Source organism: Sardina pilchardus, chromosome 8 (assembly GCF_963854185.1).
Source record: "Sardina pilchardus chromosome 8, fSarPil1.1, whole genome shotgun sequence".
NCBI classification, from domain to species: Eukaryota; Metazoa; Chordata; class Actinopteri; order Clupeiformes; family Clupeidae; genus Sardina; species Sardina pilchardus.
In genome coordinates, this window is record NC_085001.1 from 7846686 (window position 1) to 7870495 (window position 23810).

General features: G+C 46.5%; 1 protein-coding gene across 4 annotated transcripts in view; it reads left to right on the plus strand.

Annotated features, from left to right (window-relative positions):
- The first annotated feature begins 90 nt into the window (after window positions 1-90).
- Window positions 91-23810, plus strand: part of fgfr1a (fibroblast growth factor receptor 1a) — a 32381-nt gene continuing 8661 nt past the window's right edge. For 2 of the 4 annotated variants that reach the window (XM_062542555.1, XM_062542556.1), the window contains exons 1-9: window positions 91-416; window positions 7965-8182; window positions 15632-15822; window positions 16952-17096; window positions 17279-17365; window positions 18227-18399; window positions 21434-21557; window positions 22480-22670; window positions 22989-23139. In XM_062542555.1, coding sequence (XP_062398539.1) covers window positions 7999-8182; window positions 15632-15822; window positions 16952-17096; window positions 17279-17365; window positions 18227-18399; window positions 21434-21557; window positions 22480-22670; window positions 22989-23139 — 1246 coding nt within the window. In that variant the 5' untranslated portion in view covers window positions 91-416; window positions 7965-7998. The remainder of the gene's footprint in view (window positions 417-7964; window positions 8183-15631; window positions 15823-16951; window positions 17097-17278; window positions 17366-18226; window positions 18400-21433; window positions 21558-22479; window positions 22671-22988; window positions 23140-23810) is intronic. The other 2 variants (XM_062542558.1, XM_062542557.1) reach the window with 2 other exon arrangements.

Consider the following 23810-nt stretch of genomic DNA (forward strand, 5'->3'; position numbering starts at 1 on the left):
GGGCACTGAGGTGTTTCGAATGGCAGGGGGAGCCAGGTTTTAAATTCGGTGATGTAAGTGGTCTCTGAGCGATGGTAGTAGGAGGTTTCCTTGAGCCCGGAATCTCATTTGTTTCTTCTCCACTTTTGGGGAGGCCGAGGATACGTGCTACAACTCGCTCCGCGACTGGTGACTAGTGAGAGTAAAGACTTCAGACGACTTAAATGAAAATCTAGTCATTGTTTTGGTATCAACATTTTCAATCGTTTTTCAGCCTTAACCTTTAGTTTTAAAGCTGAGAAATACTAACTGGAACATACGTTTTAAATGGATTTATGAACCGAAGGATTGGCCACTAAAGTTGCTGCTATCGGATAAACCCTCTCCAGGACAAGAAAAAAGGGAATTAGGAGGAAATTGTGTACTTCTCTCTAAAGGTAATACTTTGATGTTTAGCACTGAGTAAAATAAGCACCCCTGATATGTTTTAATACACGCGTTTTGGCTACAGATCGTTTTTATCAAACTAACTTTGCAAAAGCCCCATGCTTTGAGGCTCGTTTCGCGAGTGTTTTCCCTTGTGTGTGTGATTGCACGTTCTGAACAGATTTGTAACTTCGACTACGTGTTTCAAGGAGACTTTGAGTCATGGAGGAGACTGTGCGGTCCTCTTACCGCCTGTAGCCTATAGCCCATTCCTTCATCTCTATTGCGTCTACCAACAAGCGGATGCAAGCTAGGATTCATGTTTGTATTGATGGGCAGCCGTTCTCTCTGGAGACGAGTGATAACCGGAGTAGGTTGAATTCCGGTTGAGATAACCATTGCCTAGAGTATTTCAAGTGGTCTCAAACTACTTTTGACTGTGTTCTCTTTGCTTCTGTCCTGAGGTTTCACGGGTTTTCACGACTCACGGGTTTTGCAGTTCGTTAGATTTGGCTTTAATCAGGATATTTCACCTAAGAGGCTACTAAATGTATTTGTAAAATGCAATATCCATACTCAGCTGCGCATTCAGAGATGTCCAATTGGCCGGGGGCCAGTGGTTAAACTGTTTTATTTATTAACTTTTGCCAATGATACATTTGACTATTCCTCTTAGTAATTGAAGATCATCAGTTAAACTTTATCACCTCATGTTTTCCGATCATTCTTTTCCTTAGTCCATTTTGCCCCCTCCCCACGCAGTTCAACCATTTCAGTGCTTGTGGGAGAACAATTGAACTGGGGTCGCGGTCATTTGCATGTTAAATACGAAAACAGAGGGTGAGATTGCCGGGTTATGCAATTCATTTCTCACACATAGACCTACAACCTTTGTCATGTGAGCTTTTTCATTTGGAAATGTATTTTGTCATCAGGCCTAAGTGTCCACACCCGTATGCCCCAATGTCGTAAAAGGATGCCCACTGCCAAGATTCATCCTATGCCAAAAAATATGTTTTGACGTGAAGTTGCTGCTTATGCCCAGTGTGATAGGCCTATAGGTCTATCTATTGACGTTTGTCCGAAGAAATTCGTCACATTGTAATTCCACCTTTCTACCTCTGTTCACGTTTCTTCCAAATTGAGGCCACTGATGCACACACTATGCTTCGCTCATTCCCTGTTTGCTGTTTGATGGCAGTGCTTTTTATTCACCCAAACTTGTAATAACATAATGAGTAATTGGAATAGTAGTCTACCCTACCTGCAGTAGTCTGTGCGTCAGCAAACGATTATGTGTTTTGTGCTTGTATTTTGGTATGGGAAAGCCATTGGAGTCCTGGGGCATATCATTATTTCCTTTCCTCTAAGGGGCATCACATTTGAGCTTTCCCTTACATCAAATATCTATTTTTTTTATTTTAATAGGTATACTTGTAGGTATTCCTTTGCTTAGGCTGTGGACCCTGTGGACCCTCTTATGCAGTGTTCAGTGTATTGCACTGGAATGACCATGATTGATGAATACAGTGTATGCATCCTAAAGCTAGATATGCTGGTAGACATTGTTTACATCCCGGATGTGAAGGTGTTATGTAAGCTCCTCTTTCTTTGCATCATGCTGGTCAGAGCATTAAGATCCCTTTTTGCTTACATTGTGTGGCTTGACATACACTATCATGTATGTATATCAAGTGCATTTTATTCATGCTTAAAATAGTTTGGTATAGTACATAGTTTGGGAAGGTAGTACAGCCAAGGCTTTCCCTCAATATAACTGGCATCAGGTGGAGAAATGATGATCTGCAACACCCACACTGTCTGTGGTCATGCCATTTACATGCCAGGGTGTAGAAGAATGTGCGATGGAAGTATCAATTACTGATGACTGAAAATTATTGCGATGAGGTGGGCAGTGTTTGTTTGAGCAGATTTGTGCTCCCATTGGGAACAGTTCCGGAAGGAGGTTCTCATTTTAGAGCAAGGAATGGTGGAGCGGAATTTTGTACTGCCCTCTAATTTATGGGTTAGAGTTGCCATAGGAAAGTCGCCTAAGTCGTGTTAATAACAGTTTTCCGAAAAGGCTTTTCCTGAAACTTGAAAAGAAAGGAGGAAGTTGCAAGGCACAAAAATGGCAACAACAGTTCAATGCTAAAATAAAGCTTGTGACAGTACAAATTATGGTTGAAAGAATGGGCATGTCATTAAGACCGCTCCACACTTGCATAATGCCCTTTTGGATTGTAGTGGTCTCCAGATCCTTCTTTGTTTACTTGCCAGATGGATGAGGCCTATACTTCCAGAAGTCATGTTGCCTTTGCTCTCTGTTGAAGATGAGTAAACGGATGTACAAAACTTGTGTTTTGTGTGCCCATTTGAGCTTTCTTTGAAGAGAGAAGCCATGTTTGTTTGTTTATAGCAATGCACCAAAGTATTGAAAAAGCTGAGTACTGTAATGTGTCTAGGAAGTGGCTCGAGCTCTTAGAGACAACACTGTTTTGTGTAATCCTAAAATTTTCAGAAAGGTCTTTCCTCTAAAGAGAAAAAAATGAAGAAGTATATTTTGGAGACACAGTGTGCAGACTGCCCTCCTTCCGGCTGAATGTCTGACACCTGACAAGTTTGGATGGCACCTTTTTCCTTTTTTCTAAATCCGAAATCCGAAATCCCTCTCAGCCCTTGAGCCTGAACCCCTGTTTGGAATGAAGGTGAAAGTGTGTGTGAGGGGCATGGAGGAGCAGGCCCAGACTGCCTCGCACCTCTCCTAATGGGGACCCCCGCGGAGCTGCAGTCTCTGGGCTCCCCGCAAGGCAGACAGGCCCCCAGGAGGGGAGGAACCGCCGGGGTCAGACCTGCGGTCTCTCTGAAACAAATGCCCACAGCTCAGGAATGCTACGCATGGTCGACTGCGGATGGTAATTAAGGGGCCGGCCCTGGGCCCTGGTGCCTACTCTCCTCGAAACATCAGGGGGGTTGGGTGGGGGGGGGGCTGGGGAGGGTGAAAAACATCATCACACACGCAGGGCTGGCCATCATTGGCGACCATCAGGGCATGCGATATTTATAGCATCATACTGCATCATCATGCAAGTACTGGAAATCAACATTTTGAGCAGTCAAATTGAAATTCACCCAAGTTCTGATTTGAGCTTCTGATTTTATACGTCACTTCTCTCACCAATAAACTTTTTTTTGTTCTTGTTTTGCCCCAAAAGACTACGGCTTCGTGAAGCATTTTATAAAAGCACACATTTTAGAATTGGGTCAAGAGAGACATTCCACTTCTTCCCCCAACAACAAAACGGCCACTCCGCTATTAAGAAATGAGTGGAAAACTCAAGTTAAAAATGGAAATATGAAAAAGAAGCTAGGAAAAAGAGATTTCTTTCCTCGCGTCAGGGAGGTTGTGACCATAAGAGGAATGTTCCTGGCTGTGTGTTTATTCTCCTGTCCGCACGACTAATCTGTTGTTTGGAGAACGATAATGGGAGCGGCACAGTGCTATAATGTCAGCTCTTCCGAGACACTTAATGGAGACTAACTGTTTTAATATGAGACATGCAAATGCCTGGGCATGGTATCTGATGTGTAATGCAGACACTGAGATACTTCAAAGCAAAAATGCTGGCCAGTTGTTAGGTAAACATGAAGCAGATGCATTTGGCCAAGATAAACTATCAATGTTTATCTTGTTGCACTGAAACTGGTGCCTGTTTCTTTTCTTGAAAAGATGGATATCCCCCCTTCAGTAGTGGCACTATCTCCACTACTGGTCATTGGTAGGCTACATGATCAATAGAGGTTTAGACCGCATTCTGTTGCCTCAAGTTTTGTTTTGTATGAGATGCTTTCAGTGTTTTTAATTGTGATGGCTTGATTTTTAACGCCAGTAGAAATTTACAGGTTTCTGTTTTTCTAGTGAGTTGCTACTCAATTACTTAGCTTAAGGATATCATTGGGTAGAAAACAAAACCAGTCTGAAATGTTTCAACTTGTTTTTTTACTTTTATTTTCTCTCTTTTGGATTCTTTCTTTTTTTTTACCTGTCATTTAAACAAACGCTTGTGCCCTGTAGCTCTTGGAGGAAGCTCTAAGAAAGTCAAGTTTGCACATGTTGTGGAACCTCAGGTGTAGTGGTGGTGGTGGGGGTGGGGGTTTGTGATGTGGAACTGATCCCGTATGGAGGAGGACCCCAGAGGGGCCCTGGGGTAAAGTTAGTGAAAAGACCCAAGTTCCAAGTCTCTGGTCAACAACTGTTTAGCTCTGTGTGACGCAGGGCTGCTACCCTCCTGCTTACCACCGCGCTTATTCTGCTAATTGTCAAGCTGGGTCCCTGCAGACTCCACTAATGAAAAGACCTGCAACGCATGCCTCCAAGAGCTCTCTCAATTGGCACTTCCTGTCTGCTTAGTGCAAGGCTGAATAGAGAGCTGTTTAAAATGCCCCATATGAAGCTTTTGTTAGTGTGTCCACGTTAGTGTAGGTTAGGAAGAATGGTAAAAAAAAAAAAAGTTAATTGTGAGTTTTTACCAAAAACAAATTCCTCCAGCTTCCGCTACACATCAAGGTTAACAGTAACAGTAGTCATTTCCTCAGTTTTTAGCGCATTTGTAGCAAACATACATTTGTGCGATTTGTTGAAGCCCCGGGGAGGTCGTCCCGCGCGGCGCGTTGAGGGCGCTGCAGTGAGGCGCACGGAGGAGGAGGGTGTTATTGGCGGCAGTCCGGCCTCGCGCGTTGCGGTCACCCGGTCCCCTCGGGGAGCAAAGTTGGGGCTGGCCAGGCCTGCGCTGCGCCGCTGAGCGCTCTGGAGGACCTCCGGCTGTCTGGCAGATGACCCACACCGGGGCTGGAGCTGGGGCTGGGGCTGGGGCTGGGGCTGGAGCCCGGCCAGGCACTGGGGTGCGTCACTGCTTACGGGGCCGAGGGCCGGGGGCCGGGCTGCTGACAGGCTGCATCCCCACGGGGCCTTGCGGTGACTCAGCTGCTGCAGCCTTCTCTTCGCTGGCTGGCTCTCGTTGATGGAGAGTGAAATAGTGTAGACCCCCACCACCACCCCCCCCTCACCCCCAAAACACACACACATACACCTCTTTTGTGTTTGTGTGTGTGTATGCGAGTGGTGGGAGGGGGGTTGGTGGGGTTGGTGGTTCTTGTTTCAATGGAATGCACTGGTGGAAGTCCTATTCATGTCAGGCCAAACTCTGTTGCCTCTGAGACACAGCTGGTGTATGGTAAATACAAAGGTATTCTAGGGATTCTGATTTTTCTTCCCAGTATGAGGCTCTTCGTGACTCGACGAATTGCGTAGTGGTTAGTCATCCTCATGAGGCGTATGCAGGATTGGCGTATTATACGTGTTTTAAAATGGCTCTCTTTTTAGAAAGTGACTGTGCCCTGTGGCTTTTTAAAGCTCTGATTTGTGCGTTTCATACCACCGTATTAGGGCTGTGCATCTCTATATGACAATCTGATACACGTCTGGATGGCCTTCAATACGACTTGGGGACAATCTGATTACATTTGTGTAATGAAGGCATTCATACAATGATGTTCTTTGACTAACAGAACCCCCTGCCATGTGACAATTTGGTGAAGACATCTTGACAGCCAGAGAGGCAAATGGTGGCAAAAGGTCATGCTTGAGATTGGGGCTCAAACCAACTGCGAGGTGATGAATCTGTGGGGAGTCTGTCCTGGTGTTTGTGTTTGTGTTTGTGAATGGGCAGGAGAAGCAATGGGACACTTCCTCTAGCGAGGTGTCGTCTAGATGCCTCCAGCTGGAATGGACTGGTCTGTGCTGGCTGACTGACAAGACATTGAGTTCATTCCTTCTCTCCTCAGAGCCTTTTGAGAGGCCAGGTGTTAATTGCATCAGGCAGGTGCCAGCGCATGATTGAGGGAGCAGGTCCGTGTGTCAGAGGTGACTCACCCCGGGCCGTCGGCCAGTCCATTCCACGACGGCGCTCCTTCCGATTTCTCACCCCCACTCCCATAGCATCCCCCTGACACAGTTGTGACCACTCAGTTAGCGAACAGTGTGACTCAAATGGAATGCATAACGTTCCTACCAAAGCCGATGACTAATAGCTTCTTGTAATCTTTCACAAAGTCGTGGACGAATCAATACGAGGAGGTTGATGGATGTTCTTCCTTCGTCTACTCACCCTAGACTCACTGAGCCCTGAGCAGGACTTATTCATGTGGCTCTGCCTTTTAACAGAACACCTTCAGGAGGAGATCTCTGTTTTCATCCTCTCTGGCCTTAGATCAGAAGAACAACAAAAGAAATTGGGAGTCGGTGTACATTCAGGATGGATATCTTTTAATTATGGCGAGGCAACAGATATGCCTTTTGGCTGTAGGAAACTCTAGACTGCTGTGAAAGTGATCCCTATATTATCCTGCATTTCTGACTGTTTTCCCCACTCCCTTTCTCAAGCCTGTCATTTGCGGGCGTTGTTTGACTGGGTCAACAGTTTCTATCTCTGCAGCGGAAGTCTAGCAACCTACATTGTTGTATTCTCTCTCTCTCTCTCTCTCTCTCAGCAGTTTGAGGAATTATTTTTGTCTGCATTTTGTAGACAACAGTCAAGCATTTCAGTGTTGTTGTTTTAATTGCAATTGCCAATAGTACCAATATTTGAAACTGTCAGAAACAAGCAATGTTACTCCTTTCCTAACACTCTCCTGCTGAGTCACACATAATATATTTGGTCTCTACAAATATAATTGCATAACATCTGTTACTATGAATAATTTTAGCATGATTGTTTAATGAAAATCCTTATCAATCTTGCTCCCACACATTTTATCTTTTCGTTTCCTGAACACACATAAATGGCTGTTTGGTAGGCCTTTGTGGGGCTATCAACTCAATCAAACGTGCGTCCTGTTTTTGCTCTTATCACTCAGTGAATGTCAACAAATGAAATAGCGAGCCTTGAATCCAAGTGGCTAGAGTACATGCTGTCCATGTTAGCTAGTCATATAGCAACGCCTGATGTTTTAGCCGTGTGTAACCAGCTTTCGGCCATTGAGTTGGGCAATAAAGACTGCTCAGTTGGAGTCCTCTGCCATAACATTATGAGCGTAACAGAGATACAGGTTAGTATCTAGCAGCGACACCAGCTGGTATATTTGACGTGATCTGTTATATGGCCATTAGGTTCAGCCACTGTTTACTGATAATCGTATTTGTTCTAAAATTGGTCAGTCTCAGCTCTGTGTGTGTTCTGGGTGCTGTTCTCCTGAACCTAATTTCACACTGGGCCTGCCTCTAATTTAAGATGTTCCCAAAAGTGTCCTCTCATAGACACGCCAACCACGTCTCAGACATGGGGGTAGGAGGGACGTCGCTACAACAGTCATTACGGCCCTAAACAGGGCAACGTGGCGTGACCAGTCCCCATTTACCTGCACATCACGCGTCACACAAGCTAATTTAGATGCAACTTCCTCACGCCTCTCTTGTCTCTGTCTCTCTGTGTGTGTGTGTGTGTGTGTGTGTGTGTGTGTGTGTGTGTGTGTGTGTGTGTGTGTGTGTGTGATTGGTGTAGGTCCGCCGTGTGACACGTGCATGGTCCAGAGTTGATGCCCCTGCTGCCCAGATGGATCTCTCCATACAGAGCGTTGCCCAGCTGTGAAGCCCACGGCAGGATGAGGATGAGGATGACGGGGAACGCGCCGTCACAACCAACGCTGCTGCTGCTGCTCCTCTGGACTCTGGCAGTTCTGCTGTCGCAAGCCCAGGCCCGACCTGCGGTCACTGAAGAAGGTACATTTACAATCTTTAAAGCGCATAGAACGCGCTCAACTCACGAAATGTTTCAGCTGACTGGGTGCTTGTGCCCATACGGAATAAATCAAAGAAAGCGAGAGTACAGCACTCCTAGTCATGTATAACTTTATTTCTCTTTTTTCTTGCCTGTGACCAGACGTTTCGGGGTTCTCCCTTCTTCAGTGTCAGGCCTGAGGGAGAACCCCGAAACATTTAAAATCTTACAAGCAAACGGTAGACTGTAGCCTTTTCACCCCATTTACACCCAGATTAAATAGTTTTATGCAGCCTTACTAAATATCATAAGTTGTTATGGAGATTCTATTGAGGTTGTCCCAAATGTTGGTGTCATATTTTGTTGTTACTTTGATAAACAGTACTTGCATGACCACTTTTCAAAGGTAACATTTCAAGGCTGAGTATGTGCTGTCTAGCAGTGTGTGTGTGTAGTAGTCGTCACTATAAGTATATGCGATTTTCACAGACTTTGTAAGGCATTGTTCCTCTGGTTATTCCTAATGGTAGCAATACTAATCCTCTGAAGTAATGTAATTCAGAAGTCTAACTAGGGAGTGGCATAAACCCAGTGAAGCCAAGTGAAAAGAGAGAGGGGAGAAGTGAAAAAGCTCCAGTGAAACTAAATCCGGAAAAATGTCTCCTGGCTAAATTCCAGTGATGCTATTGCTGCCACCTCTTCCCTGCCTGGAAGGCCACGTTTGGGTGTTTCCACGTTTTGAAATGTCAGACGTGTGCCGTGCCACCCATGAGTACAATAAACCATGGGGCATTATAATTACACAACGTTTAAATAGTGGGGTCTTGCTGTCTCTTCCTCTCTCTCTTTTATGGTGACGCCTTCAAACAAATTAAAAAGGGCGATATTTACACTTCCTGGGAATAGATTGGGGGTGAAATGACTCCCATGTGTAGCCTTAGGCCGTGCAAATATCTTTTGAGCTTCTCCTGTACTCTGCCCTTCTCTTCTTTTTGAAATGAAAAGGTATCTGTTGTGAAGGGAAGAGTTAACAGTTGGGGGGTGGGGTGGGGTGGGGGGTGGGTGCATAAATTAAGTGCTTGAGAAAGGACACACACAACCAACAGACCTCACCCTGTGACTGTCTTCAACTGTGGTGGAGATATCATGTTTCTGGGAAAGAAAAAGACTCTCTCTCGTTCCTTCTCTCTGTCTCTCTGTCTCTCTGTGTCTCTCTGTCTCTCTCTCCCTTCAAGTGAGTGAGTTGCAGGATAGACAAACCTGAAACAAAAAAAAATCCCTTCCCCCTCTACCCTTGCTGCTCCGTCACCAAATGGTCACTTCCTGTGCGTGACCCGGCGTCCACCCCGCTCCCTCGCTGGGCCCTCTGACACATGGGCTGTTTGGCTCCGCACAGCTCCGCACAGCTCCGCACGGCTCCGCACGGCTCCGCACTGCCCCGGAGGCCTCCTGCCGCTCCACCGACAGGCTCAGCTGTCAAGAGCTCATAAAGTCGGACAGGCGTCAGAGAGTGTTTATTTCCCCCTCCTCTTCTCCTCCTTTTTTCAGAGGATCGCAGGCAGGAGAGTGTGTGTGTGTGTGTGTGTGTGTGCTTTGCCGTGTCATCCAGATGTCACTGACTTGAACAGTTGTTTGTCTCCTATCCTGAGTGTCCACTGAATTGAAGTTGGGGCGACCTTTATTGAATGGGTTCAATTGGAGGAATGTTTCGTTGACCCTTTGAACGGTTAGCACCAGATAAGGGCTTGGGGTGGGGGTAGGGTCCAGGTTGTTGATGTCTTAAGGAGGTGACCTCCGCAGGCTACTAGACGGAGTTGAAAAGGCCCCTCTGCAAAAGAAGTCATCGAGAGGTGGAGCCCCAGGGAATAGTGTTTCCCAGCGCATTCCTTTCACTCTGGATCTCACTTCCTGTCCAAAGGCACAGGTCCATGTCGGGCAAGCCAAAAAACAAACAAAGCCAACAAATATGTGAGAGGGACATTTTAAAAGAAAGAGATCCGCACACTTCCCATATGGAGCCTGTTTGCACTTGTTGTTCCCATGTTTTGTTTACAAGGCTCTATATAAGTTAGAGGGCCATGCGAGGATAGAGCAACTGAGCTGCGCTGCTGCAGTGCTTTGGCTCACGGCTCTATCCTCAGCTGCCTCTCTCTCTCTCTCTCTCTCTCTCTCTCTCTCTCTCTCTCTCTCTCTCTCTCTCTCTCTCTCTCTCTCTCTCTCTCTCTCTCTCTCTCCACACTGATTGAAAACATGAGCATTCTTTGCGTGGGCTCATTAACCAACTTGTTTTTGTTTATTTCCCTAGCACCCTTTGTCTCTAATGTAACACATGTGTTGAAATCGTAACGTCTGCCCCGCGACGCCCCCACCACTACCCCCTCAAACCCCTCTGTTTATTTACGGAAAACTCTTCGCCCCGGACTGCTGGATTCTGCGCGCAAGCTGTCCTTGCTCCGTCCTTGGGAAGATGGAAAAGTATTCTGTGCCAGGGAAGGGGACTGCTGTCGTCTAGCTGCGGTGCTGGTGGTGGCAGCAGCAGCAGCAGCAGCAGCAGTGGCTACAGCAGAGCCAGGATGCGCCCCATAGAAAACAATGGAGATGATTCACTGACAGCTGCTGATCTCAACCCCCCCCCCCCCCCCCCTGGTGTATATTGTGTTTGGGGAGAAAAGTCGGGAGGGCTGTGAACAAACGCCGTCAGCATTCAGAAGGAGAGGTGGGGGTGGTGGGGTGGGGGGCCGTGGTGGACACGGCCTGTAACGAGGGTCAGCCTGTAGATGGGTGAATCATGTGGTTGTATTCATTACCATACACACACACACACACACACACACACACACACACACACACACACACACACACACACACACACACACACACACACACACACTTTGTTTCCTTATTTGTTTCCTGAGAATGGATGGATGGATAGATGCTAGATGGAAAGATAGATGGATGGATGGATAGAAGGTAGATGGATGGATGGCATGCATAATGTTGAACTGCAACATGTGGGGAAGCATCATAGAGCCTCCACTCTGGCCTTGCAAGACTGCCACTAATCAGTAGGATCTAGGTGTGGTCTTCCTGCAAACTTTATATGTTTATACTTTTATATGTTTGTACTACCACTATGGTAGTACAAACATATAAACCACTATAAACTACCACTATGCTAAATCCCTCTGTCATTTTCTCTCTCTCTCTCTCTCTCTTTCCCTCTCCCTCCCTCCCTTCCTCCAGCACTCAACCATCAATTCAGGTCAGGAAATCCCAGCAGTCATTTTCGCACTGTATTGCTTCCTTTCTTGACGCCGGCCGGCCCCTCAGTATTCCATGGCGCCGGGTGGTCATTGCAGTGGAAAGGCCTCTGATTCGGCGGAGGCTGCGGCTCACTTGCCGTTTCCTGAGCTCTCGCTTCCTTTTTAGTCCAAAAAACGGCCCTCGATCGCGTGCTTTGCTTACTTGAAAAGATTCCGGAAAAAAAAGAAAGACAAAAATCCCCCTCTCTTATGATTTTGTGTAATTAACTTGATTTTTGAGGATGTCAATCAATTGTTCCAAATGGCTTGAAGAGGGCACGAGAGCCGCAGCTCCTCCAGCTGGGTTTCACTCCGAAAATGTGCTCTCGGATCCGACTTAATCCTATCACAGAGTCAGGAGGATCAACTGAGCCCCAACTCGCTCGTGGAATGCAAGGCCTAATGGGGTCTTCGTGCTTGGGTCTCCTGAATTTCAACTCAAAATAGTAAACATTCTGAGATTGGTTTGCTATGGGTTTGAGTTTCATAGCCCTACATCCTGAGTGCAAGTATCGGAATGATTTTCAAAGCATGTAATTGTGACATTTTGTGTAGTCAACAGAAGTTTGGAACAATTCTTTGTGTTGACTCACTTTTGGTGGGATTTATTTTGCATGACCTTGGTGTTTATAGTGTTTATATGAGTTCATTTGTGTAACTCAAACAGATGGGAGGATCTTTGTAGGCAGACTGCAGAGCATTGTTTAATTTGGATTTGTGTAGTGTATTTACCTTATTCCGCTACGTCCTTTTTTCTTCCGCCTTGTGCTCAATCTTCTGGTCGGCTAGTTCCGTCTTTTTAGCTTCATTGGGATTACATGACAGAAGAGGATGGAGAGGCTAACTTGTGAGGAAACAAAAAATGCATTCAGGCGGTCAGATGGCAAGATGGTACTTTGCCACCCAAGGCTATTCATATTTACGGAGCAGGTAGATGATCTGTGGCAGCCTCTTGTCTCATGTGGAGATGCATTTTAGAGACGGACTGGTCATTCTCAGCACAGTATATCAATACACAGTATAATTGTGGGAATATGTTACAAATAGCTTTTTTAGTTTTACCCAGAACCTAATGCATTATCTAATTATTTAGCTACTGTCTAAAATGAGAAAACCAAAACGCTTACTGAGGGGCCTTATTACTAGCCTGGCATAGCCCTCTGTAAGCTTCCGCTCAATTTTCATTTCCCTTCACCATTACGTCTGGGTCTGATCCCATTGAACTCGATTTAAGGTGCATTCCGACCGGACCAATCAGCGAACGGGGGGGATGGGGGGGGGGGGGGGGGGGGGTGTTAACGATTATGGTCGAGCATAATGCGTGTTTGCTGTCATCACCAAACGTTAGCGATTGGGTAAAATCAGGACCAATCGTTTCAAACTTCAACAGAGTTCACGCCTCCTGCTTGAAATCGAGTCTGAATGGAGTAGGTCCAGACCCTCTACGTACGAGGGTTTTGGTATGACCAGGCTACCTTATTACATAAACTTCCTAACTCCTATCTGTTTGGTAACCATGGTAACTATGTTAGAAAGTCATTGCAAAACAGCTGCTCCAGCTAAGTCAGTGTTCTAAATTCAGATAGGAAAGGTATTTCACAGAAATGTCTTAAGTCACCAAAATCCTAAATAAATGTTCCTAACTTTAGGATGACCTATGATGCCAGTCATGATGAGGTAGCTCTCATAGCTAGGAGTACCATCTAAAGAAAGCTCGACTTACATTTCAACAGTGTCCCAACCTGTAAAGTAAGACTAGCCTTGATAGTTAGTGGGAAGGACATGTGCGTTAATCTGTCCTGAACCTGGCCATAATCCATCAAAATGAATTTGAAGTTGCCTACCAAAACATACCTTGAGTAGTTAACTACGACACACTGTTGCCTTAAGATATCCTAGTCAGAAGGATGTTGGCAAGAAATTGTAATATTGCGTAGCCGCTTTAAGTATGGACATTAACCCAGCCTGTCACACTCTCTAAGCCTTGTCAACACAGGACTGTGACAGACGCACAAACCCTGCATCCATCTGTGCTCCACATCAAAGCGACAGGCGCATTTACAGAGCTTTTATGGGATGTTTTTATAGTGTGCTTGTGGCCTGTTTAATAGCAGGAATGTTGACAGAAGCATATCAGCGCAGTGGACACCAGGCTAGCCGAGAGCTGTGGGGAGAGAGAGGGATGAGGAGAGAGAGAGAGAGAGAGAGAGAGAGAGTGAGTGCAGAGGAGAAAGCAAAAGGGAAGGAAGGAGGAAGCTGGACTGGTAATGTGTAGGAGTTTAAGGCTGTGTGTAAAAGGTACAACTAGAGCTTATTTCTCTGCCTCTTCCTTCTTCTGGCTCTCTCTCTTTCTCTTTCTCTCTTTCTCTCTCTCTCTCTCTCTCCATTTTGTTTTTTGAGGAGAAAGTTGATCCTACCCCCTGGCCCCTTTTCCTACTGGGATTAAGGGCCTGTCAGACATATGCAATCCAGGAAATACCTTCACTGGGCCCAGCTAAGGTTACTATGGCAACTGGCCCTGGAACCTGCCACTTCAAGCTGCCCCCCCCAACCCTCTACCCCCCCCCCCCCCCCCCCTTTTTCTCTCTCTGGCTTCTCTCGATCTACCCTGCTTCTTTTGGTCATCTGTGTGGCCTTCTATTGTGGAGTCCAGGGGTCTTTGTGTAGGCAGAAGCTCTGAGTGAAGAAGGGGGAGGGGTTACATGAGGAGGTCGACCAATCGAAAACTGAGGTTCGGTGGCTGTAGATCATACATGTCACATCATATGGCAAGAAGAACCCCCCCCCCCCCCCCCCACACACACACACACACACACACACTCTCTGAAAATGTAATTTTCATCTGTTGCACTTGCTCTTGCTCTCCCCCAGTCTTTCCCTGAATAATTCTGCCCGCTTAAACTTTTTGTCTAGTCGTCAATAAAAAAACTACCTTTTTTGGGGTTCTAAACTAGTGATGGCAATACCATTATCGGTCAAGACTGCATTTTTCTGCAAGTAATCTCAATCCCATGCAAGGACGCTTTCTCTTCCTTCACTCGTCCATAGAGCCTCTTCTTTTTCCCCTTTCTCTTAGTAATTCTACACCTGAAAGACGATCATTGGCTATTATCTGAGACGTGTGTAATTGACTTGTTTTTAAGTTTTAGTTTTTTTGTTTTGTTTTGTGTTGACATCGATTTTTAACATTGTTCAAGACCGTGAGAATTGCCCAGGCAGCCCAAGACATAGTGCATCCAAGCAACTACTTTACTTTATGGCATGTGACTTGCAGGCCTGCCTCTACTCTTAAAGCTCCCTTCTTTTCCTATTTACCTGAGGAGCGGATCATGAGGACTGTAGCCTTGTTTTTGTAGAAGTCAGACAACAGCTTGGTGATAGACGGTGTGTCGATCTAATTGGTTTACCCCACCGTTCATGCCTCCCCCCCTCCTCTCCCCCATCCCAGCCCCCCGAGATGGCATCATCGCTGGGGAACTGGGTGGGGTGGGGTGGGGGGGGCTCAGGTGGCCGCCTCCAGTCCCCCCTAAACCCATTTATCGTAATTAGATTTGGTCTGTCCCTCTCGACTTGCTCCTCGCCAGCTTGGTGATTGGCCTGTGACTAATTCGGGGTCCAATCGAATTTTGCGAGGAAGGAGTGGAGATGATTGGGGCTGAGCTGCTGGAAAGGTATTGCTGTGCGGTCCTGGAATACACACACAAGGGCCCCGTTCCAACAAGGGGATGCCCGTCTGGAAAAAGGGAGTCTGTCTGAGAGCAATAGCGGTGGAGAAAAGAAAACACACTCGCATATTAACGTCAACCAGATTTGTAGGAGTAAAGAATTGTGCTTTGTGAATTTGTGACTTGGAAAATCGCTCGAAAATTCACTTAAGAAAGCTGACTTGTTCTTTTCCATTTCCTCCATCGAAATGAAATCAAATGTGTACAGGCTGTGCCCGCCATATGTACTCCTCAGCAAAAGCTAGCAGGGGACATCATTGGGACAGTTTGATCTACCAGATTTCCATTGCTTCACGTTATTATCTTGTACTAGATGCTGAACAGGGTGGAGAGCTCTTTGGTGCTTTGTGTCTTGAATGATTTTTGTTGGATGTCTTTTGTGTTAAGAAACTTCACTAATATTTCATAATTCCATTTTCTACAGAGCACTCCCCCCCTGGGCCCATCGTACAGCCAGGCCTGCCAGCCAATCAGACGGTAGCGGTGGGCGGCGATGTGGAATTCGAGTGCAAGGTCTACGCCGGCCGGCAGGCACGCATCCAGTGGCTGAAACGCGTCGAGGTCAACGGGAGTGACGTGGGTCCTGGCGGTCAGCCCCTTATCCGCGTCCTGAGGGTAGGACATCTTGTCTCGTCTCCTCTCCTCACCAGGCCTCTCTCTGTGTCATTTCTTTAGCTGGTGCTTAGTCATCTGGTCCAGACTGTTCTTTCAGAACATCTCCAGTGTGGGCGACCAATCACCATATCAACAAAGTTTGATTGAGCATTGTCTGTTTCTTTGGAAAAACTGACTGGCCTTTTGTGGCATGGCCCTAGGGGTACACCCAAGCACGTGGTTTAGAGGCAAACCTGGGTACGTTTACTCAGAGTAAGTGGTAAACCACCTAACACAAGAGCCCCATCACTTCTTTCTCCTAGTGAAACAGAGCTCTTCTATTAGGTGGTTTACCGCTTAAACGGGAGTTAACTTACCCATTGTTTGTTACTAACCCACGTACTTGGAATCCCCCCATCGTGCCTCAGCTATTTCTAGCACTGATGCCTCAAGGGCTGGCTTGTGTACAATATTCTATCAAAAAAAGATACTTCAGATATCGAGGATGGGTAGCAGAGCATATTGTTTACACATAGCTGTATGTTTTTCTTTTTTTGAGCGGGTTCCTAAGGGAACCATCAGTAAGGAGAGATAAACAGTGGGTTGTATATTTAAATAATAGTGTAAACAGTTATACGGTTACATGTTATTATTCTCGGTGTTAATGACACTTGCTGTAAGTGACCTCAAGGAAAATTCCAGAGCTGTTGAAAGTGCTTGGACACTTTTTTACATCTGGGAATTTTCTGTCTCGTACCCCCCTGTCCTCGTTCCCTGCCAGCCTAATAAGGATGTTCTCCTGCCATCCAGTGGCATTACTCTCGCTCCCTCGCTCTTCAAAGTCGCCAGTCGGAGTCCGCCCAGTGATCTGTCCTGTCTGAATTCCTTGGCCACTTTTTTGTTTGCTATTGCCCTCATGAAACCCCCCACCCCACCCCTTCCCCCTATTAGCTTTGATTTACATGGCCATTTAAAAACAATATGTTGTGAAAGCAAAGCAACACACATAGACACTAGTTCTCTGAGTATATTAGAGTAAATGAGTGAAATTTATCCCATCGTCTTTTAATCAGATTCTTTATGTACAGGAAGAATTTACATTGTTGTTTTTGTTTTCCCACTTAACGACCTTCACTTGGAATATTTTCAGACCTCCGGACCGAACACCACTGAGAAGGACTTGGAAGTCCTCCAAATAAGGAATGTGTCCCGGGAGGACGAGGGGGAGTATACCTGTGCTGTTGAAAGCTCCTTGGGGCGGTTTCATCATTCAGCTTGGTTAACCGTTTACAAAGGTGACTGCTGGATTTCATACTGCAACCCTGGTCATGTCGCATTAACTTGACAAATTGAGTTCTGAAATGTGCTTAAAGCCGAAGTCTGTTCCATTGAAGTGTTCATGTGTTGCCCAACCACATCACGCATCACGTCTCAACAGAGTAGACATAACAGCTTTTGTTTATTGGCTTTGAAACAGACCTGACGTCCTCTGAAGATGACGAGGAGGACGAGGACGACTCGTCATCTGAAGAGGCCAAGCTGTCCAGTAGCCAGAAGTTAATGCGTAAGTGCTGTGACTTCCACCAAAACTGAATGACCTGCATTGTGGAGCTCCCTTTAGTCAGAACAAGCTTGCAGGTTTATTCCATTGAACTTGAAATGGAATAGGGAAGGGCCCGAAAAAACTCTCTTTGATATTAGAAATCCATTTCACAAATTCACGTCAAACGATTTTGTTACCATCTGGAACTGAAATTGATTGGACTCAAAACCAACAGTGATTTGTCTCGGTTCTCAGCTTGAAGGTAAAGACAGGCCAGGCTCTGTGACTTGCTGCCCATGCACCCAGTGGTCTGGCACGGGAAACAGCGCTCTTGTGACTCATAGCAGTCACGAGAAACGACCTCCGTTAAAAGGGAAAAGCCTCGGGAGAGAAAACGGAGGATTAGTATTTGACTCTCTAGAGGGTGTTTATGAACGCGGGCGGGCGGGCAGCCATGTTGGGGCTGAAACCACCACCCTGTCTGGTGCCTCACGCCCCTAGCAGGGGCTGGTTGTCATTCAGACTGTGACCTTGGATACAGAAGGTCATTCACGAGCTCATTTCTTTCAGTGTGAGTGCTTTTAGTAAGTAGTCTGTCAATAGTTAAGTAGTCTACTGACTGTATGTGATTAATAATAGTGTGGTGGTAGTCTCTCCAAACTCACAAAGGGCCTTTTGTCCTTTCTTCTTTCACATTAGATTTGAAAGGCCGATGGTTTATAACTTTACCTCTTTTTTATTCTCTCTACTTACACGTCACTAAAATATGACCACTGAAGGATAAACATATTCATGTAATATTTCCAACTGTATAATGGGCACAGTGTTGAGTGGGTAATCTTTAGGAGTAATCATTATCCATCCCATCACTCCTGTTTTTAGCGATGCCCCCAGAGTGGGCTCAACCAGAGAGGATGGAGAAGAAGCTTCATGCCGTCCCCGCCAGCAAGACGGTCAAGTTTCGCTGCCAGGCCAGCGGCAACCCCACCCCAACGCTGAAGTGGTTTAAGAATGGCAAGGAGTTTAAAAGGGACCAGCGCATCGGTGGATTCAAGGTGAACCATAGTTCCCAAGTAGCTGGTGACCACCACGTGTCAGTTGTGCATTTTCACGTATTTGGATTATTCAACAAAACACTCACAATGATGTCATTGTTTTTGTCTTGGGTACATTTTGCACAAAAAACTCAGTAAGTAGCATGAGAGACCTTTGTATATTTACTCTTTTGAAAAGAACAGCATTGCCTCCCAGTAAAAAAAAAAACCTCTTTCAATCAACAACCTTGAAGCTACTCCTGGTGCGTTTATCCATTTCAGATGTGCTGATGTTTGTGTCAGTTGCATGTGTTTCACCAAAACACCAGGATCAGTGTCCTTACATGGACAGGCCGCAGGCTCACCCTTGTGGACAGACAGGTAGTAAAGGTGAAGCCAGACCCCGTAAAGAGGAAGTTGTATTTGGTTAGACAGGCCTGCTTCAGGGCCCGCTTTTGTTTTCTCAGTATTCGCAGGGTCCTGGACAGGACACGCTTGCTGCTTGTTTGCGTGGAGAACAGCTGGTTGTGTTTTACTGCGGAGTCTCTGTGCCCAGATGGGCTAGTGTTTCAAAAGCCCCAGCAGGCCTGATTTGAGTCCAGCCATAAGCCCTCAATATGCATGTTTTAGCGGTTATTGACCGTTTCGCAGCTGTGAAACCGGTGATTCGCTCATAAAGCCCCCCCCCCCCCAAAAAAAAAAAACGACAAAAGAAATAAGGCTTGTCGGTTTTAGAGTCTGCGAGCTAGTGTACAGCGTCCACTGAACTCTGAGTCACCGCAAACCTGACACAAGAGTGTGAAAGGATGCACTCGCGGTGTCCTGTCCTATTTTAGTGTCGCTTGCCAAGTAGCAAATGCACGCTTAGTCGCCCTTCCTTCTAGCGTTTTCCAAAAGTCTTGATTCATCGTATGTAGAACTTAATGTCTGATATTCAGCTGTGTCCCCAGACAAACAAACCGGTTGGGCTACAGCAGAAGGGCTAAACCACAATGTACTCCCATGCCTGTAAGGTCCATGACATGTACAGTATTATTCTCCGAGCATTCAAATAACAAGAGGGATGGAACATCCACAGAGAAAAATTATTAAACGGTTATTAAACAAAATTGCAGTCAGACATGAAGTCAAATTTTCCACTGGTTAATTAGTGCTGGTAATGGAGGCGGCCTTTTATTTATTTTTTTATTTTTTATTTTGCCTCTCGTCACTGACCTCAAGCACAACTGCTGCTTCCAATCATAGCAGACGTTGTTTTAAGTTTCCTGAAATCGTGTTAGAAACATGGTGCCAGCTCTACGTTCACAGACTTCTTTTCCTCCTGCCCCCTTCTCTCTCTCTCTTTCTCTCTCTCTCTTTCTCGCTCCCTCTCTCTCTCTCTCTCTCTCTCTCTCTCTCCCTCCCTCTCTCTCTCCCTCCACTGGCACAGTGAATGTGTGAGAGCGCCCAAGTGAGGCCTGGTGCTGTGCCATCCAGGCTCTGAATAGGGGGAGCGTGACGTGGGAGCGGTGGTTGTTTTTTCCACCGTGTGCAAATTGAAGACATATGGACGCTTGATATGCTCACACAGACACTCTAGAGGCCCTTCTCTCGACACAAAGAAACTTCTCTCTCTCTGTGTCTGTCTGTGTCTGTGTGCATGCTCCATACTGAGTATTTAACACATTTTAAAACTCCCCATGTATACTGTATGTACCATGAGGGCCATACTGAAACCTTTTAGGCCAGTGCCGATTTCAAGGTCTAAATTCACTGTAGCTTCAACCATCCTTCAGACCCATCCCCCCCCCCCCCACACACACACACTCACTCACTCACTCACTCACTCACTCACTCACTCACACACACACACACACACACGCGCGCGCGCGCGCGCGCGCGCACACACACACACACACTCACATTCTCCTCAGCATCTGTGTTTCCCATCAAGGTGTTCTCCTGCCTTGTCCTGGACAGACCCCCCCTCCCCTCCCCTTAGTCTCCACCTACAACCCCCCACCCGTGCTGTCCGTCCCCCCCCCCCCCCCCCCCCCCCAGCTGGGACACATTACAGTGCTTCCTCTCGACTGTGCCAGCTCCCCCTGTTCTGGACGTTCGCTCACGCTTCAGTCTAAAACCACACACACACACACACACACACACACACACACACACTCTCATACCCCCCACCACACGTATGCACACCAAATTCCCATCTGGACTCTGTTTTCTGCTCTGAACGGGCTGAGGCCTTCATTGGTGGTGGTGCTGGTGGTGGTTGAGGGTGGAGGTGGGGTTTGTGGTAAATGGGCGCCTCTCTGCCCAACCCCCTCTCCTCTCTGAAGCTATGCAGGGGTCTATTGTTGTCGCATGTAAAATCTTAGGTGTATTGCCGGTGTGTGTGTGTGTGCATATATGAAGTGGTGGGGGTGTTGAGGAAACAAGGCAGACTGTATGCATTCACTGAAGCAGGGCACATCTGGAGCAGCTGTGGTCTCTCTCGTACACGCACACACACACACACACACACACACACACACACACACACACACAGTTGTTGAGTGTAATGAGTATGAATTTCAGTGGCCAGTTAGATATCACGTAGGGTCTCATGTGTGCCATTTCCGGTCTACTGGAAATGAACATAGTTACTGTGCAGCGCAGAACACCAGTCAAGCTTGTAGACATTTACAACATTAGTAAGGAAGGTGTGTGTGTGTGTGTGTGTGTGTGTGCCTGTGTGTGTCGGTCGGTCGGTCGGTCGGTCGAGATCACATCACAGGCATGTGATCTTAAACGATGTAAGAGAATGGGATCAACAAACCACACAAACACTTTTTCAAAAATATTTGATGCTTCACAGTGAATGTTTCAACTTCAACTATGTATCCAGATGTGTATCAGAGTGTGTATAGTTTGTATAAAGAATTGAGCTAATCTCTCGTGAATGTATATGTGTGTATAGATATATCTGCGAATGATTCACAATGTTCATCTGTTCTTAGTTCTCATCTTGTCGAATCAAAATGCGCAGTATTTCACTGGACACAACATCTGGCTCTGTTTCCCTTAGGTGCGCGAGCACATGTGGACCATCATCATGGAGTCTGTGGTGCCCTCAGACAAGGGGAACTACACTTGTGTGGTGGAGAACCAGTATGGCAGCATCAACCATACTTACCAGCTGGATGTCGTAGGTCAGTACCGTGTTGGTTAGCTTTATGGAAACCTGAGGAAAGGAGAAGAATGACTGACGTATCATAGCAATGTATTGAATAGGATAGAGAAGGATGGAAGAAATTTAGAATGAAAATGTGTTTCAAATCATTTGTGTCAACATGCAGCATCACGTAGAACAATAGTCAGACTGTTCTAACACACCCATGCAAAGTCGTCAGTGTGTGAGCGATCAACAGACAGGTGATATGAGCTAGATTCACCCACACCGGCCTGTGACTGAGTCACATTTGAATAACCCAGTCAGAATCACGCCCCACTGGCCCGTAAAGCCTTGCAAGGCTTATTCCTGGGGGCATGACATCACCCCAGAACCTCGCCTCCACTGATTGGTTTTGATAGCACGCTTTGAGAGCAGGCCTAATTTGCCCACTCTCAAGGCGCCGCGACCTCCACAATCAAAGAAAAGCAAAGGCAGATCGGAGTCTGAACATTTTGTTTCCATGCCAAAGTTTTCTGCTTCATTACCAAGGCTCTTATTTATCAGGCATCAGAATGAAGGAGAGGGGTTTTTTTCCCCTCTTTGAAAGCAGCTTTTAGCCTCTGGACTTCGTTCAACTTATTTAACAGTTCCAATTGAACCAGAGGCCACTGCTTTGACTTGCAGTCGTTTCAACAAAATGGCTGCAATTATTCTCATAGAGACTGGACTGGGATAAGTGAATCGTTTGGGATCTGTTATGAGTCGAGCCATGAAATTGTGGTCTCCGTGTTGTGAAGTGATTTCAAATCTGAGACATATTAGGCTAAACTCAAACCAGGCAAATTGATGTTCTTATAGCTGTGATGCACCTTTGATATGCTTTGAGGCTTTTTAAAAGACTCTTTGTGTGTGTGGGTGTGTGTGTGTGTGTGTGTGTGTGTGTGTCCTTGTATGTACAGAGCGCTCTCCTCATAGGCCCATCCTACAGGCAGGTCTTCCAGCGAATCGCACTGCGGTGGTGGGTAGTGACGTGGAGTTTGTTTGTAAGGTCTTCAGTGACCCCCAGCCTCACATCCAGTGGCTGAAGCATATTGAAATCAACGGGAGTCGTTACGGATCTGATGGCCTGCCATTTGTGCGGGTGCTAAAGGTACGTAATCTGTAACACTGAAGACTTTGTGTCAGCTGCTTTGTGTGAGCTGCTTTCTGTTTTTGAAACCAAAACATCATGGGTGATCTAGTACACTCGTGAATACAGAAGAACATTGTGACAACATACAACCCCAGTCTTGGCTACTGGCAGCACTATACAGCGTTAACTGTCCAGTTTCTCTGTTTGTTTGTTTATTTGTTTGTTTGTTTGTCAGTGTATTTGTTGCCATGATGATGTTTATTGACTGTCAGATTCTGTGACCATTACCTGGCCTGACGCGTACCTGCCTTTTGACGCCTGTTTTCCTGTTTGCAGCATTCAGGGGTGAACAGCTCAGACACTCAAGTGCTGACGCTCTACAATGTGACTGAGGAGGAGAGTGGACAGTATATTTGTAAAGTGTCCAATTATATAGGCGAGTCCAATCAGTCGGCCTGGCTCACGGTCGTTAAGCCACAGGCCCAAGGTAACCCTTCTACAGGAGCTCAGAGGGGCCATTGCAGATGTGGAAAACATTTAAGAAAGAAAGAGAGAGGGAGAAAAAAATGAGCGAGTCAGAGAGAAACTATGATGAAGTGTGGAAGGATATGAATAAGCTTAATCCTCACTCCTGACTCCATTCCCGGCTCACTTGATTTTCCTACCTGTGGATGATGCCATGGAAAAATCCCAGCAGAGCCTGATATGTGGTAGGGGGTGGTGGTGGGGGGGGGGGTTCTTTAGTCCATGTTTCCACTTGGAATGGTGTAGGTCACCCATTTACTTGAAATGCGGTCGGCGAGACTCGTAGCTCTGCTGGATCAACTTCCATGTGGCCCATCTCGTGCATGTAGAGATGGACTGAAGGGAATACAGGCTCCCGCTCCCCTCTTTCCGTGGTCTGCTTATATCCGATATGGTGATGGGTCTACGCAGGGTGAACACATTGTGCTCTCTCTCTCCTCTCTCTCTCCTCAGCTCGCATTCCCCCCTCCACTCCCAACTCCGCCACTAACTGTGTTTATTGCAGGGACGGTGCTGCTGAAGCTGAACCTCTGGGGGTGTATTCCAGTGTGTGTGTGTGTGTGTGTCTGGGGACTTGAGGCATGTCCGCGGCCATCAGTCCTTCCTCTTATCTTGCTACATGAGCCTGCTCTT